Below are 14,224 nucleotides of genomic sequence, written 5' to 3'. Positions count from 1 at the left end.
CAATAGTCGCTGAGATTTAGAACTTATAAAATTGCCAAAAAAAAAAAAAAAAAAAAAAAAGAAAAAAAGTGGTATAGCTATATATGGATATATCTACTAGTAGCCAAATTTAATATTGAAATTCTCATATCGTTGGTTCTGTGAGACGAAACTACATGAAAATTTGCAGGCTTTTTGAAGATTATAATACTATTCTATGGTTAAAATTTTATTACAATTGGTAAATAAGAACCTATATTTTCAAACCAATAAAATATGCCCAAATTTGCCTACATTTGTGTGTGTGTGTGTGTGTGTTAGGGTTGGATCAAATACAATTGTATTTGTATTTCAATTGTATTTAAATACAATTTTAATGTAATTGTATATGTATTTTAACATCACAAGTAATTTGTATTATGGCATCCAGGAAAATAGTATTTTGTATTTATATTTTTGAGAGAGAGAGAGAGAGAGAGAGAGAGAGAGAGAGAGAGAGAGATAGAGAGAGAGAGAGATAGAGAGAGAGAAGGAAACTTTCAGAGCTATAATGATAATAAAATGCAATGAGGATATGATATAGAATATAATGTAGATGTCAAATTTGGAAGGAAATATTTTTTTTCTTTTTCTTTGCATATTTTCAGATTTCTTTATTACTCTGAAAAAAAAAAAGTACTTATATTTGTTTTTGTTTAAATCAGTTATTGTATTTTTATTTGTATTTTGAGATTGAGGAATAAAAGTATTTGTATTTGTAGACATAGGAATAAAAGTATTTGTATTTCTGGCAACCTAAACGAAAGTATTTGTATTTGTATTTCAATTGTTAAAAGTATTTGATCCAACCCTAGTGTGTGTGTGTGTGTGTGTGTGTGTGTGTATATATATATAGATTCAGTTTTACTGCTTTGGTTGTCTCCCCTGTGACCTTGCTATCCAACTAATATATATATATATATATATATATATATATATATATATATACACACACTAGAAGATGTACCCAGCGTTGCCTGATCGTAAAATACGCATAAATATATTTTAATTAATACAGAAATTGAGGCATGTGCATACGAGTATTGTTTTTAATACTTCACTACTTGTAAATAAACAAAAATACTTGAGCTGAGATCGAAACCAAAACCTAAGGATATCGAGTCAAGTACGATAACCATTACACCAGCTATATACAAAGTGTTTTAAAAAAATCTTAACATAAATAGGCTGTCATGTTACTCAACCGCACGTCCGCGGTCGTGAAACAATTAACAAATAGTTAAAAATTCGACGACCTCTACGTATTAATTTGCTAATTTTGACCCCATTAGGAGCCCTTTGTTCCAGATGAAAATCAATTTAAAAGTTTTTCACATGTCTGAATATCCTATACACCAAATTTCAAGTCTGTAGATAAAAGTTCGTGGAGCCCATAGGTTAAGAAGTGTCCTCGCATACATTTTCACTTATATACACACACTAGCAGGGAGAGTCAACGTTGCCCGGGATTGTACTGAAATTAACCTACTTTTGATTTCAAAAATAATTTTTATATAATAGCTTAAATTAAAGTTAACTATGTAAAAGTTACAACTATACACTTTCAGTTTTCATGATTCTATGTAGTGTTTGTATCATTTACTCACTAGGTGTCCCACAGGCAATCATCAAAGATTTCTATTTGAGAACAACTTGTGGCGTTCTCTGGAGTCTGACAATTTTCCATAGGATTCTTATTAGCATTCTTATTCTATAATTTTGTAAAAAATATAATTTATTTGAAATATATAAGGTTTTGTTTGGCTGTACACATTTCTATCTATGATTCATAGGAGACATTGAATTATTCACGGCACAGCTTGAATTACTAAACATCATCCTCGGGTGTCTTCAGTCTCTATAAAACGGTTTATCAGGTTAACCTGGCATGATGAACAAATGTTCAAAATAACATTCGACACCTTATTAAGATCACAGCTATACACTAGCTCATACGACGAGTTGTACACCGTCTTCTATTGATGTTACCTCAAGTAACATCACTTAGTTGGGTACTACACTAGACTAAATGAATTCTTGTCCTGAAATTCGGTAAAATCAAGTGACCACAAGAAAAAAATATACTATAACATAGTTTACTAGTCAATTGTGGATGGAAAAATTAATGTTTTTTTATTAACTCAACGTTTGAAAAAAAAAAGGAGAATGTTATTTGGACATTTATGGATCTCATCCACTCAAGTAAAATGAAGGCAAGAGAGTTACAGCTCGTGTTTTTTCCCCCGAAATCAAACGTAAAAAATATCAGTTTTTCATTTTACATTTACATCTTTCATTTTATTGTTGTGTTTACTGACATTAACGGTGTTAGCGTTTAACAGCCATAAAACATACCCGACTTTTTAATATCTCCACGTATTACGTACTTTTAGTGAACGACATGTGTCACCTTTATATAGTTTTCCCCATTTGCATGGGATCTCATACACAGTTCTTAGTCATGTTTTCTTTAGGCTGCTTGACTGAGGCTTGTTAACTAAAAAATTACGTTACGCAGAGAAGGCAAAACAAGCAAGATCTGTTAGGCAGTCAGACTGTTGATGATGAATAAGAGCTTTTTGAAAAAAGGATGAAAAAAATTTTTTTTTAAATATATTGAAAAAGAGAAAAATACGATGCATACAAAAATGAACTTTATTTAATATTAGTTTGAAAAAAAACCCAAAAAAAACAAAAAATTAACAAAATGTTGTACATTGTCGTCGCGTTCAAACAAAATCTCGGTGCATCATAGAGTCCAAAGACTAAATGAAGATAATTACAATAGCGATATTTGAATGAATGAAATAATAATAATACTATATAAATATAATAGTCCTATTGCCACGAGTATTGCTACTAGCCCTAATAAACATAACAATGCTAATTATAGCAGCATATAATGTAAAAATATTAATATACAAATAGATTATAAAGGTTATTTGGTTAGGGGTTACAGGGAGTAGAAATTAAAATTTAAAGGTATTTAGGAAGGTCGAGAAAATTGTATTAAGTTTTTTTTTTTTTTTTACAGTGATCACCACTTATCAAGGCCCGGAAGCCACTCAGGGATAAGGGTTATTGCAAGTACATTACGTTAGTGTGGAGATTTGATGAAGTGTTTACTTAAGGGGGCGGTTCATTAGGAATTTGTTAACATTGGACTTGAAGACATTCAAGTTGTAGTCCAGTGGGAAGCAGGCAGACAGAACAGAGTTCCACAGGCGTGCAGTTCTAAGAAAGAAGCTTTGTTCATGGAATCCGCGTTTTGATTTAGACACAGATATAGAGTGGGGGAAATTTTTCACAGTGGATTCAGCTAGACGGGTGTTTTTCATGAAAGATTGGCAAGGGGGAGACCAGAGATTAGAGTTCAGACGAGCACCTGCCATGGAAATAAAGATAAAACAAGGATAGGCTCGCAACGTCTCTTCTGTGGGAAAGAGGTTGCAGGGTAGAGAAAAGGGCATCCCCCACTAAGCCACGAAGTCTATTTTGTACTCTGTCAAGGCAGGATAGGCTGTTTTTAGCAGCTCCTGCCCAGATATGGCAGCAGTATTCCATCCTTGGACGTACTTGGCTTTTATATAGATAGAGAATTGCATCAGTAGTGAGATATCTTCTGGAGCGGTAGAAGGATCCCACCATCTTTCCAGCGACCTTGGCAACAGACTTGATGTACGTGTCCCATTTCAGATCAGGAGTAAAGGTCAAACCCAGAAGCTTGTCAAAACACGGGGCCTCACCCAGACGAGAGCCATCCATCACAATTGATACCAGCTGGGGATCAGAGCGTTGATGATGTAAGGATAGGAGTTTGGTTTTGGATGCATTAAAGGTAAACAGCCACATCTTCCCCAACTAAACCACGCGCTCGATAGGTTATAATTATATATACCTATCTAAAAGGAATTAGAGCGTGTAAATGAAATATGATATATGGTCTTTTAAAGAACAGAGAACAAATAATTGCGTTAAGGTAGAAACAAGGAATAAAGTATAGGGCAGGGTCCAGTATGTATACAATAGAAAAAATTGATGTATGTTAGAGATGGGATTATGCAAAATTAGTTATTAGGCAGTTATGTTTCAATAAAGGCTAAGTGATTTCAGAATTGCTATATTTGTATTTTACCTTATGTTTACATTGGAAAATTAGTTCCCTTTTAGTATTAAATACGTTCTTGCCTTTAGTGGAAGTTATTATACTAACTGCTTTTTTTTTTGTATTTTCTGTCAAACAATAAATTTTAATTTACAGTCTTACGAAGATGAGTCAAAGTTTTTCAAACGACTGATTACACAGGATGAAACCTGGATCCATCACTATGATCCAGAGATCAAAGCCCAGTCAATGCAGTGGAAGCACTTGGACTCACCACCTGCAAAGAAGGCAAGGGTGTTGCCCTCCGCTGGCAAGGTCATGCTCACAGTCTTCTAGAACCAGGACGGAGTAGTGATGACAGATTTCATGGCAAAGGGTACCACAATTACAGGATCCTATTATGCTTCACTTGAGGAAATTAAGGAAAGCTATCAAAATCAAGAGGTGGGGAAAGATCAGCAAAGGTACCCTCCTCCTGCAGGACAACGCGCCGGTCCACAACTCACATGGGTGTTCTACAAAAACGGTCTCCAGAGCTGCATCAAACGATGGGAGAAATGCATAACTCTGGGTGGTTTTTATGTAGAGAAAGACTAATAACTGTGCCAAGTTTCGTTGCTCTACTGCTATATGAAGTGGGCCAGGAGCATTACTTATTGCACGCCCCTCGTAATTTGTTTTTCTTATAACAAGCCCTACTTCCTATTGTGATTGTATTAAGCTTCTTTTTTATTTCGTTGGGATTACTATATTAATATTAATGAGGTTTAATATATTAGTGAGAAAGATGTCATTTCAGAACTACAATGATTTTTACAAAATTAGAAAACTTTTCAAAACTAAAATAATCTCTAATCTCCGAAGAGAGACAAACTCGAAACACGTGTAATAAACATAAAAAATAAAATAAAAGTATTAAACAGTATAGATATTAAAAAAAATAACTGTTGGTAGCTCCACTTCTTTAAATGAGCACTTTTCTCTCGTTGGAATAACACTACGCTCTACTTTATATATATATATATATTCGTATGTGACTAAGATGAGTCACTTTCTATTCTTATCCAAATATATAATTAAATTTTACAATTTGTCGTTTCTTAAATATTAATATTAACTCATTAACTGAAGGTTCATTGTTCAAACCAGATATTTTGGAACAGAAAATAAATCGCAAGAATGAACCATTCCGTCGGATTTATGTCAGAGTTTCTGTTTATGATTAGTGTGAAAAGATTTTTCACATTTTGTTTTACAGAAGACGCGTTTTTTACGCAATATCTACGGATTTTTTTTTATGCAATCACGTATTTCGATAAAATGTTCTGTGTCGGTCGGTCATTGTTCACGTTGAAGTTTTGAAGTTATTTTTTCACCAAGATTGAATAGACTATCTTAAGGATCTGCGCACTTGTTTACGGCGCAAGGCGATTACAATAAACAACGCTCATTGCGTCGATGCGCTTCGTAAAGCGGATACGCACATTCAATGCAAAATCATTAAAAAAATTTAAAATCAGTTGAAAAATGAATAATTAAAAAAAAAAAAAAAAAAAAATGGTACTTACAGATTCAAATCGGACTTTCAAATCTGATGTGTTATATCGCAGTTTCTGGTATTGCTGGTCCTTCTCAACCTTTTTAGATTGGTTGGACGTGCAGAGAACTTCTTCAGCGTGAGCAAGAGTTGATTTCACAACTGGTTCCTCTTCCTCGAGATCTTTATGGATAGTCTGCAAATGATAGGAAACGACATCAACGTTTAGCATAGCAAGTCAAACGAAGAAGTTTATATAACATATCAAATTGGTAACAGCAAAGCAGAGGAAACGCCGCCGTCACCGCCACCGACGACGACGAAGACAGGAAACGCCGAGTCTCGACAACAGACGGCTAACCTTTACTCCCACATACGTCGTTGTTAAGCGAAAAAACAAACTTTCAGAATAATTGAATAATATTTCTCATGCAAATACATTTGTTTTTAATGTTCAGTTGATTTAAATATTTTCTTGATTCACGGTTGTTTTGATTATTTTTACGCATTAAAATTCGGCGTACATCGTTCCGGATTCTTTCGTCCGTTTAAAACTGGCAACTTACAAATTGTGGGTGTAGATATTTGATATATTGCATCTGTATTCGAGCAACGAACGGCGAACAGATTCAACGGGTGAGGAATTGAGCGATGTTGAATTACATTTCATGCAATATCAATAAAATAAAAACATTAACAAAAATAAAAGCAAAAGAAAAGAACATAAACCAGCAGAAGGCGTGTTTAATAAATATGATTGTTATGTAAACATTATGGGTAATTCGTTTTTTTTTTTTAAACCGGAACTCCGGTATATATATATATATATATATATATATATATATATATATATAATGTACAAAAATATCTTTTAAAAATAGACTTTCATATAACAGGCGCGTACAAGCTACAATATCTGTCCTTTGTTTTAAAACTTAATTAAAGCGAATAATGATTATCTAATTGACGGTATTAACGGCTTCAAAATCATTTTCAAGTTTGACTGGATCGTGAAAAAAACATGTTTTTATATACAAACTAAATACATAAAAAATGACGAAAAAATTGCTTCGGAAGTGCTCGCACTAATCTGCAGATAAAATCAAATTAAATCAGTAATTTTATTTTTTTCGTATATACATTATTTCTGATGATTTTAACACCAATTGTTAAAGTTATTTGTGTGAATGATTCCCGAATTAATTTCAAACGGATGAGGGTTGTCTGATTTGCTATTTGCTTTTTTTTTTTGCTTTTTCTCACTACGTTGAAATGGTTTCGCCGAAAAATAGAGAAAGGCATATTTTTTATTCGCTAACATTTATGAGATAAAACTGACTTATATTTATTTATACACAAATAGACAAAACAGCCTTTATTATAAAGTATGGAATAATGGGATAAAATGGCTGCCTTATTGTAATCGTGACTCTTCGAAATTCATAATTTTGAAGACTTCAAATTGCCGATTTATCATAAAGTAATGTCTGGCTTCAATTCATTTTTATCAAAAGTCGATTATTATAATACACCGGGCTTCTTAATTATAAAATTAAAAATAAATACACGTGCCCCTATTATCTCCAAGAACCACAATTTATTTTTCGCATTTAATGAGTACGAGCACGCCATTCGTATTTATCCGGCGTTACCCGGACGAAAACCGAGAAAAATAAGTTAAAAAATAGTCGTTATATTTATATATGTGATTAAAAAATTGTGTTGGTATTTATTTTATTTTAATATATTTGGTTAATATTAAATAAAATAAGTCAGTGTGTATTTACCAAAGTTACGATTAGGCGAGAAACACACAGACACACGAAATCTTTTCTTATAGTTTTATTAATACTTGCAATGAATTAAGATTTTAATTTCTTCAATAACGAACAGAGTAAAAGCAACGCTAGATGAAAAATAAACAAATCAATCGAATCAATATCATCCTATATAAGAGACGCTAAATATACAGCCAATTTGTGAATAGTAGTTTTGCGTTGAGGTGAATGCGTCGATCGAGAAGACTTATAAATAAATGCAGCAAATCGTATAAGTAAAAACAAGAGAAACAAGTGAAGCATGAATGGTCCCCCGTGAGTGCACAGTGAACGAGGCATAAAAAATGACTGTTCAGCATTTACCCCTCCCCCCATTTAGCACCAAAAGTCCCCAGAGTGCATCAATTCCTGGTAAAAATTAACAAACGGTGCAGTTTTAGGCCTTAACATACGTAAATTTGAGTTCTGCAACATTAAAAAAAAAGAAATGACCAAGTCCATCATTTGCCACACCCCACTTAGCCCCAAACGTCCCCAAGGTCTTAACATATTTAAACTGGAGTTCTGCACCGTGCAAAACTGCTAAATAGACATACACGTAAAATTTTAGACAAATATGGTAAAATAGTCCCAAAAATGGAGTGTTTTGATTAGCCCTAAAAGAGCCTCTGGGACACACTCAATAGTTATCGAAAAGTATAAACAAACAAAATTATGTAGAAATCAGTTATTTACAACTTTTCAGAAAGTTTTATAAAAATCCAAGGCATCAATTTTTTTTAATAAGCACAAAAGTGTCAATTTTAGCCATTTTAACCCGATAGGCACCCGGGGGGGGGACAACCGGAGTTTTCCCGGAAAATCCGTTCTGTTACTTTTTACTCATATCATGTTTAATGCTTGTGCGAAATTTCAAAAAATTCCAAGGCGTAGTTATTGAGAAAAGTGCGGAAAGACGAACGGGCAAGGGTGAATTTACAGGTTACAGGGGACCAAAAAAAAAAAAAAAAAAAAAAAAAAAAAAAAGGACTTAACGCATTTTAATTAAAGCAGAATTAATGATAGTATCTGCGACAGATGGAGATTTGGTATCAGTCTGAAGCCGAAACTATACTATTACTTCAATTGTACTATTTTTCATTGTTCAATACAGGGAGGTAGTATTCTACTGTTATGATACGATCTTCCCGGGCATTACCTTTTTTGGGGAAGGGGGTGACGGGAATAGTGCAGTGTGTGTTCTGTTGCCATCATAATCGTCCCAAGCATTATCTCTTTTTGTGAGGGGGTGGTAGCGTACGCCACCAGAACTTGTTTATTCGCGAAACTCCACCCGGTCACCCATTTTTGCCGGTAAAATTAAGGTATTTTTGTAGATGCTGAAATTTACTTATTTGGGGAAAACAAAACCCAGGAAGCTTTACTGAACATGACATGATTTCGTCTCGCTTGATAGAAAACAATTTAGCACAAAACATCCTCTTACTGTAATCAATAATCAAATTCCGAATTTTAATTTATCTCTCTAAGATCTATAGTTTATATATATATATATATATATATATATATATATATATATATATTAATGACTAGCATGGATGCCCGGCGTTGCCCGGGTGTTTGGAGGTGTGTGTTGAGCAAAAAACAAAAAAAGGTGTAGTAGGAAGGCAGGCTCGAACTCGTACTGCGAAGGAGGAAAAGAACGAGAAAAACGTGACGTCTTTGCTGTTACGACCACCGCCAAACCAGGAGTGGAGTCGGCTTAAATTAAGTCTAGACAATTGAAAAAAGAGGATGACTTTCGAAAATATCGGCGAAAAAGCGACCCTGTACAAATGTGCCCAGTTGAAGATGGAGAAATTAATGTTTTTAGCCAATTTTTCAGTATTTGTCCGAAGGGTTGAGCTTAAAAACGATACTGACCTTGTGAAAATCCGTCGCCTGTGTCGAAAGTTTTAGGCAGACATGCAAACATACATACATACATACATAGATAGATTTTATATATTTGTAGCTCAAATTTCCGACCGAAACCGATTAAAAAGCTTGCCCTATCTCTGAATACCCTTTATGTAAAATTTCAAATGTTTAGACCAGAAATTGAGTAATTTGGTAGTGACCGCAGCTGTCAATTTATTTTAACTTTGACCCTAATGACATCTTAACATTTATTGTTTTGGGCTCAAATCAAGTTATTATGTTAGATCCATGTCTAAGGAACCTATATCAAAAGATTTCAAGTGTTTAGACCCAAAATTGTCAGAGGAGTTTGGTAGAGTTCTCAAAGGTCAAATCGTTGAACTTTGACCTATTAACAGCCAAATTTCTGGCAGAGAACCGATCATATTGATTCTCCCAAATCTCAGTACCCTGTATATCAAATTTTGAGTCTGTAGACTAAAAATTAACAGAGTTATTGCGTAGGGAAATGTACACAGACAGACAGACACGTTCAGTTTTATAGATATACTAGCATTTCAGCCCGGCGTTGCCCGGGTGTTTGGAGGTGTATGCTGAGAAAAACAAAACAAAAAAAAAAAAGGTAAATTTTTTTAAAACTTTGACCCCTATTATAACCCCTTAAAATTTATTGTTTTGGGCTCAAATCAAGTTATTAAGTTAGATCTATATCTAAGGAACCTATATCAAAAAATTTCAAGTCTTTAGACCCAAAATTGTCGGAGGAGTTTGATAGAGTTCTCAAAGGTCAAATCGTTGAACTTTGATCCCTTAACAGCCAAAATTCTGGCCGAAAACTGATTACAAAGATTTTCCCAAATCTCAGTACCCTGTATATCAAATTTCGAGTATGTAGACTAAAAATTAACAGAGTTATTGCGAAGGAAAATGTACACAGACACACACACACACACACATACACTTTTATAGATAGATAGATAGAAAAACAAAAATATATACGTATAGATAAATATATATGGAAACAATTTTGTGTTTACTGCACAGTTTTTATGCAAATATTATGCAAGTATAAATCATGTAGAATATCTGCATGAATATAATTACACGTAATAGTTGACTAAAGATGATCATTCCATATGAAAACCGAAAAACCTAATAGAGAATTACTTAAAATGAATGTTTAAAAGAATATGCAAATTAGCTAGATCTTTTGCTAGTGAATGCAATTCTACGACCCATATATAAGAACATTGTATTTTCTTTTTAAACAAATAGAAAAGATGGGGTTTAATATGAATATCAATACACACAAAAGAGAAACGAATTTATAGGAGTATAGATAGATTCTGTTGTATTTAACTGTTACGACAACTTGAGCACTGAGGGAATTACATGCTCTTTTTTATTTGTATCACCTCCCCTTTTTGGGACGTATTTTTTTTTATTATGATTCATTTTATTTATGAAATATTTTTAATTAAAATATTTATTATAATTCTTACGTGCACAAAAGTTATCCGTGAACCTGCTTCTGTGTATTACCTCTCATCAGCATGGCTAAAGTTTTACAAGTATTGAATTCGTAACTGCCCAATCGGCAGCCTGATGTTTTTCCACTCGATACCCCATCAAATTGTTATTTAAATATTTAATGAATAAAATTAATGATATGCATATATGCAACATAATTATGGCAAGTAAGTTTGTATTTCGCCCCTAAAAGGAATTTGTCAGAATAATTGCCAACTTAGCCCGAAACCTTTATTTAGGAGTGAAATGCTTGCGTTTCTTATTTGATATATTTTTATACTTTCATTCATGCATTGAGCACTACCAAAATAAATATATAGAAATGAAGTTACAAAAAAATTTAACGCAACCAATTGGATATTTTACAATATTATTTTTTCCAGCTCGACCAGATCGGTGAGGATCATAGATGAGGGTTGGCCAGCAGTGGTTTAACTGGAGAATAAAAACTTTCACGTCGTCTTGGCGTTGTTAAAGAGAGGGAGATGGAGACGGAAGAACGTTTTACACTTGTCTATTTAGGAGTCAGTACATTGCTACCGACTTGAGCGAGATGCCAACCGTTCTGATACATACTTCAACCTAATATGTCTGGATCTGATTCATTTAAAGGATTCGGATCTCAAGACCATAACGAATATTGTCGTTTCGTCTCATAATTACGTTTTATAATAAAATTTAGTTTAAGTTTTTTTTTAATATCTATTTTTGCTTAGGACAACTCTGAGGATCCCAATAGTTTAAAATGTTACCATTGCAAGCACATGTCACATAACGCGCGTGTGTCTGTGTGCTGTTTCGTCGTATAGATTTCGACGTGGTGAGCTTTTCAAATTGAGATTTGAAACCTGACCACAAGTGTAGTAGCTTAACATTCTCACGAAACTAGACCATTTCTGTATCATATGAGAACAGTAGAAATGATATTTTTGTTGTTAAAAGTCAAAATCCTAAAAAGAACAATAAAGTGCCTACATTATGAATTTCGGATCTCCATTTGTAAATTGTTACCTGGCGTGTTTCGGCCTCATCGACCCTCGAAAAGCTTAAGATGCATAATTTATTATTCGTGCAATATGCTGACCCTAGCCATAAAGGAAGTATTTGGAGCTTAAGTGTCCATCAGGAACCACAACAATATACTGACTTTTCAAAGTTTATATGAGAGGTTCATTATTTAATTTCAAGGTTATTTGCGAACAAATTATTTAAAGTATAGTATCTGTTCTGGTTGGTCGCAGAAGTTCTCCAGGTATTACCTTTCCTGGGACAAAGGTGTTCGTTTATGCACAGCTGTATGGAACGCTTTCATTGAGGAATACTGCCGCAGCCAATCAAGGGAAATTTTACACACATCTAGAGTTCACATTTTCGAGCAGTACTTTGTCTTTGCCATTTTGAGAAGCAAGTAAACAAACTGCCTTGTATAAAACAAACACACACAATCGCTATTTCAAACCCTAAACGCTCAGAAATCTCATGAAATACTGAAAAATACAATCAAACGAATCGAAGAGAGAGACAGAGACGCGAAGAGAGAGAGAGAGAGAGAGAGACAGAGACGCGAAGAGAGAGAGAGAGAGACAGAGACGCGAAGAGAGAGAGAGAGACAGAGACGCGAAGAGAGAGAGAGACAGAGACGCGAAGAGAGAGAGAGACAGAGACGCGAAGAGAGAGAGAGAGACAGAGACGCGAAGAGAGAGAGAGAGAGACAGAGACGCGAAGAGAGAGAGAGAGACGCAGAGACGCTAAGAGAGAGAGAGAGAGACGCAGAGACGCGAAGAGAGAGAGAGAGAGACGCAGAGACGCGAAGAGAGAGAGAGAGAGACGCAGAGACGCGAAGAGAGAGAGAGAGACGCAGAGACGCGAAGAGAGAGAGAGAGAGAGAGACGCAGAGACGCGAAGAGAGAGAGAGAGAGAGAGACGCAGAGACGCGAAGAGAGAGAGAGAGAGAGAGACGCAGAGACGCGAAGAGAGAGAGAGAGAGAGAGACGCAGAGACGCGAAGAGAGAGAGAGAGAGACGCAGAGACGCGAAGAGAGAGAGAGAGAGAGACGCAGAGACGCGAAGAGAGAGAGAGAGAGAGACGCAGAGACGCGAAGAGAGAGAGAGAGAGAGACGCAGAGACGCGAAGAGAGAGAGAGAGAGACGCAGAGACGCGAAGAGAGAGAGAGAGAGAGAGACGCAGAGACGCGAAGAGAGAGAGAGAGAGAGACGCAGAGACGCGAAGAGAGAGAGAGAGAGAGAGACGCAGAGACGCGAAGAGAGAGAGAGAGACGCAGAGACGCGAAGAGAGAGAGAGAGAGACGCAGAGACGCGAAGAGAGAGAGAGAGAGACGCAGAGACGCGAAGAGAGAGAGAGAGACGCAGAGACGCGAAGAGAGAGAGAGAGACGCAGAGACGCGAAGAGAGAGAGAGAGACGCAGAGACGCGAAGAGAGAGAGAGAGAGACGCAGAGACGCGAAGAGAGAGAGAGAGAGACGCATAGACGCGAAGAGAGAGAGAGAGAGACGCAGAGACGCGAAGAGAGAGAGAGAGACGCAGAGACGCGAAGAGAGAGAGAGAGAGAGACGCAGAGACGCAAAGAGAGAGAGAGAGAGAGACGCAGAGACGCGAAGAGAGAGAGAGAGAGACGCAGAGACGCGAAGAGAGAGAGAGAGAGACGCAGAGACGCGAAGAGAGAGAGAGAGAGAGAGAGACGCAGAGACGCGAAGAGAGAGAGAGAGAGAGAGACGCAGAGACGCGAAGAGAGAGAGAGAGAGAGACGCAGAGACGCGAAGAGAGAGAGAGAGAGAGACGCAGAGACGCGAAGAGAGAGAGAGAGAGAGACGCAGAGACGCGAAGAGAGAGAGAGAGAGACGCAGAGACGCGAAGAGAGAGAGAGAGAGAGACGCAGAGACGCGAAGAGAGAGAGAGACGCAGAGACGCGAAGAGAGAGAGAGAGACGCAGAGACGCGAAGAGAGAGAGAGAGACGCAGAGACGCGAAGAGAGAGAGAGAGACGCAGAGACGCGAAGAGAGAGAGAGACGCAGAGACGCGAAGAGAGAGAGAGAGACGCAGAGACGCGAAGAGAGAGAGAGAGAGAGAGACGCAGAGACGCGAAGAGAGAGAGAGAGAGAGAGAGAGAGACGCAGAGACGCGAAGAGAGAGAGAGAGAGAGAGACGCAGAGACGCGGAGAGAGAGAGAGAGAGAGACGCAGAGACGCGAAGAGAGAGAGAGAGACGCAGAGACGCGAAGAGAGAGAGAGAGAGAGAGACGCAGAGACGCGAAGAGAGAGAGAGAGAGAGAGACGCAGAGACGCGAAGAGAGAGAGAGAGAGAGAGACGCAGAGACGCG

The 14,224-nt window shown here is 36.5% G+C and overlaps 1 protein-coding gene across 12 annotated transcripts in view; it reads right to left on the bottom strand.

Moving 5' to 3' along the window:
• The window catches only part of LOC145286342 (microtubule-actin cross-linking factor 1, isoforms 6/7-like), a 770,369-nt gene that overhangs the window by 240,437 nt on the left and 515,708 nt on the right, over nucleotides 1-14,224 (bottom strand). For all 12 annotated transcript variants that reach the window (XM_080135266.1, XM_080135265.1, XM_080135270.1 and 9 more), the window contains exon 17: nucleotides 5,692-5,856. In XM_080135266.1, coding sequence (XP_079991392.1) covers nucleotides 5,692-5,856 — 165 coding nt within the window. The remainder of the gene's footprint in view (nucleotides 1-5,691; nucleotides 5,857-14,224) is intronic.

Source organism: Euprymna scolopes, chromosome 10 (assembly GCF_053919585.1).
Source record: "Euprymna scolopes isolate OS-2025 chromosome 10, ASM5391958v1, whole genome shotgun sequence".
Taxonomy (NCBI): Eukaryota; Metazoa; Mollusca; class Cephalopoda; order Sepiida; family Sepiolidae; genus Euprymna; species Euprymna scolopes.
This window is presented reverse-complemented; position numbering and strand designations above follow the sequence as displayed.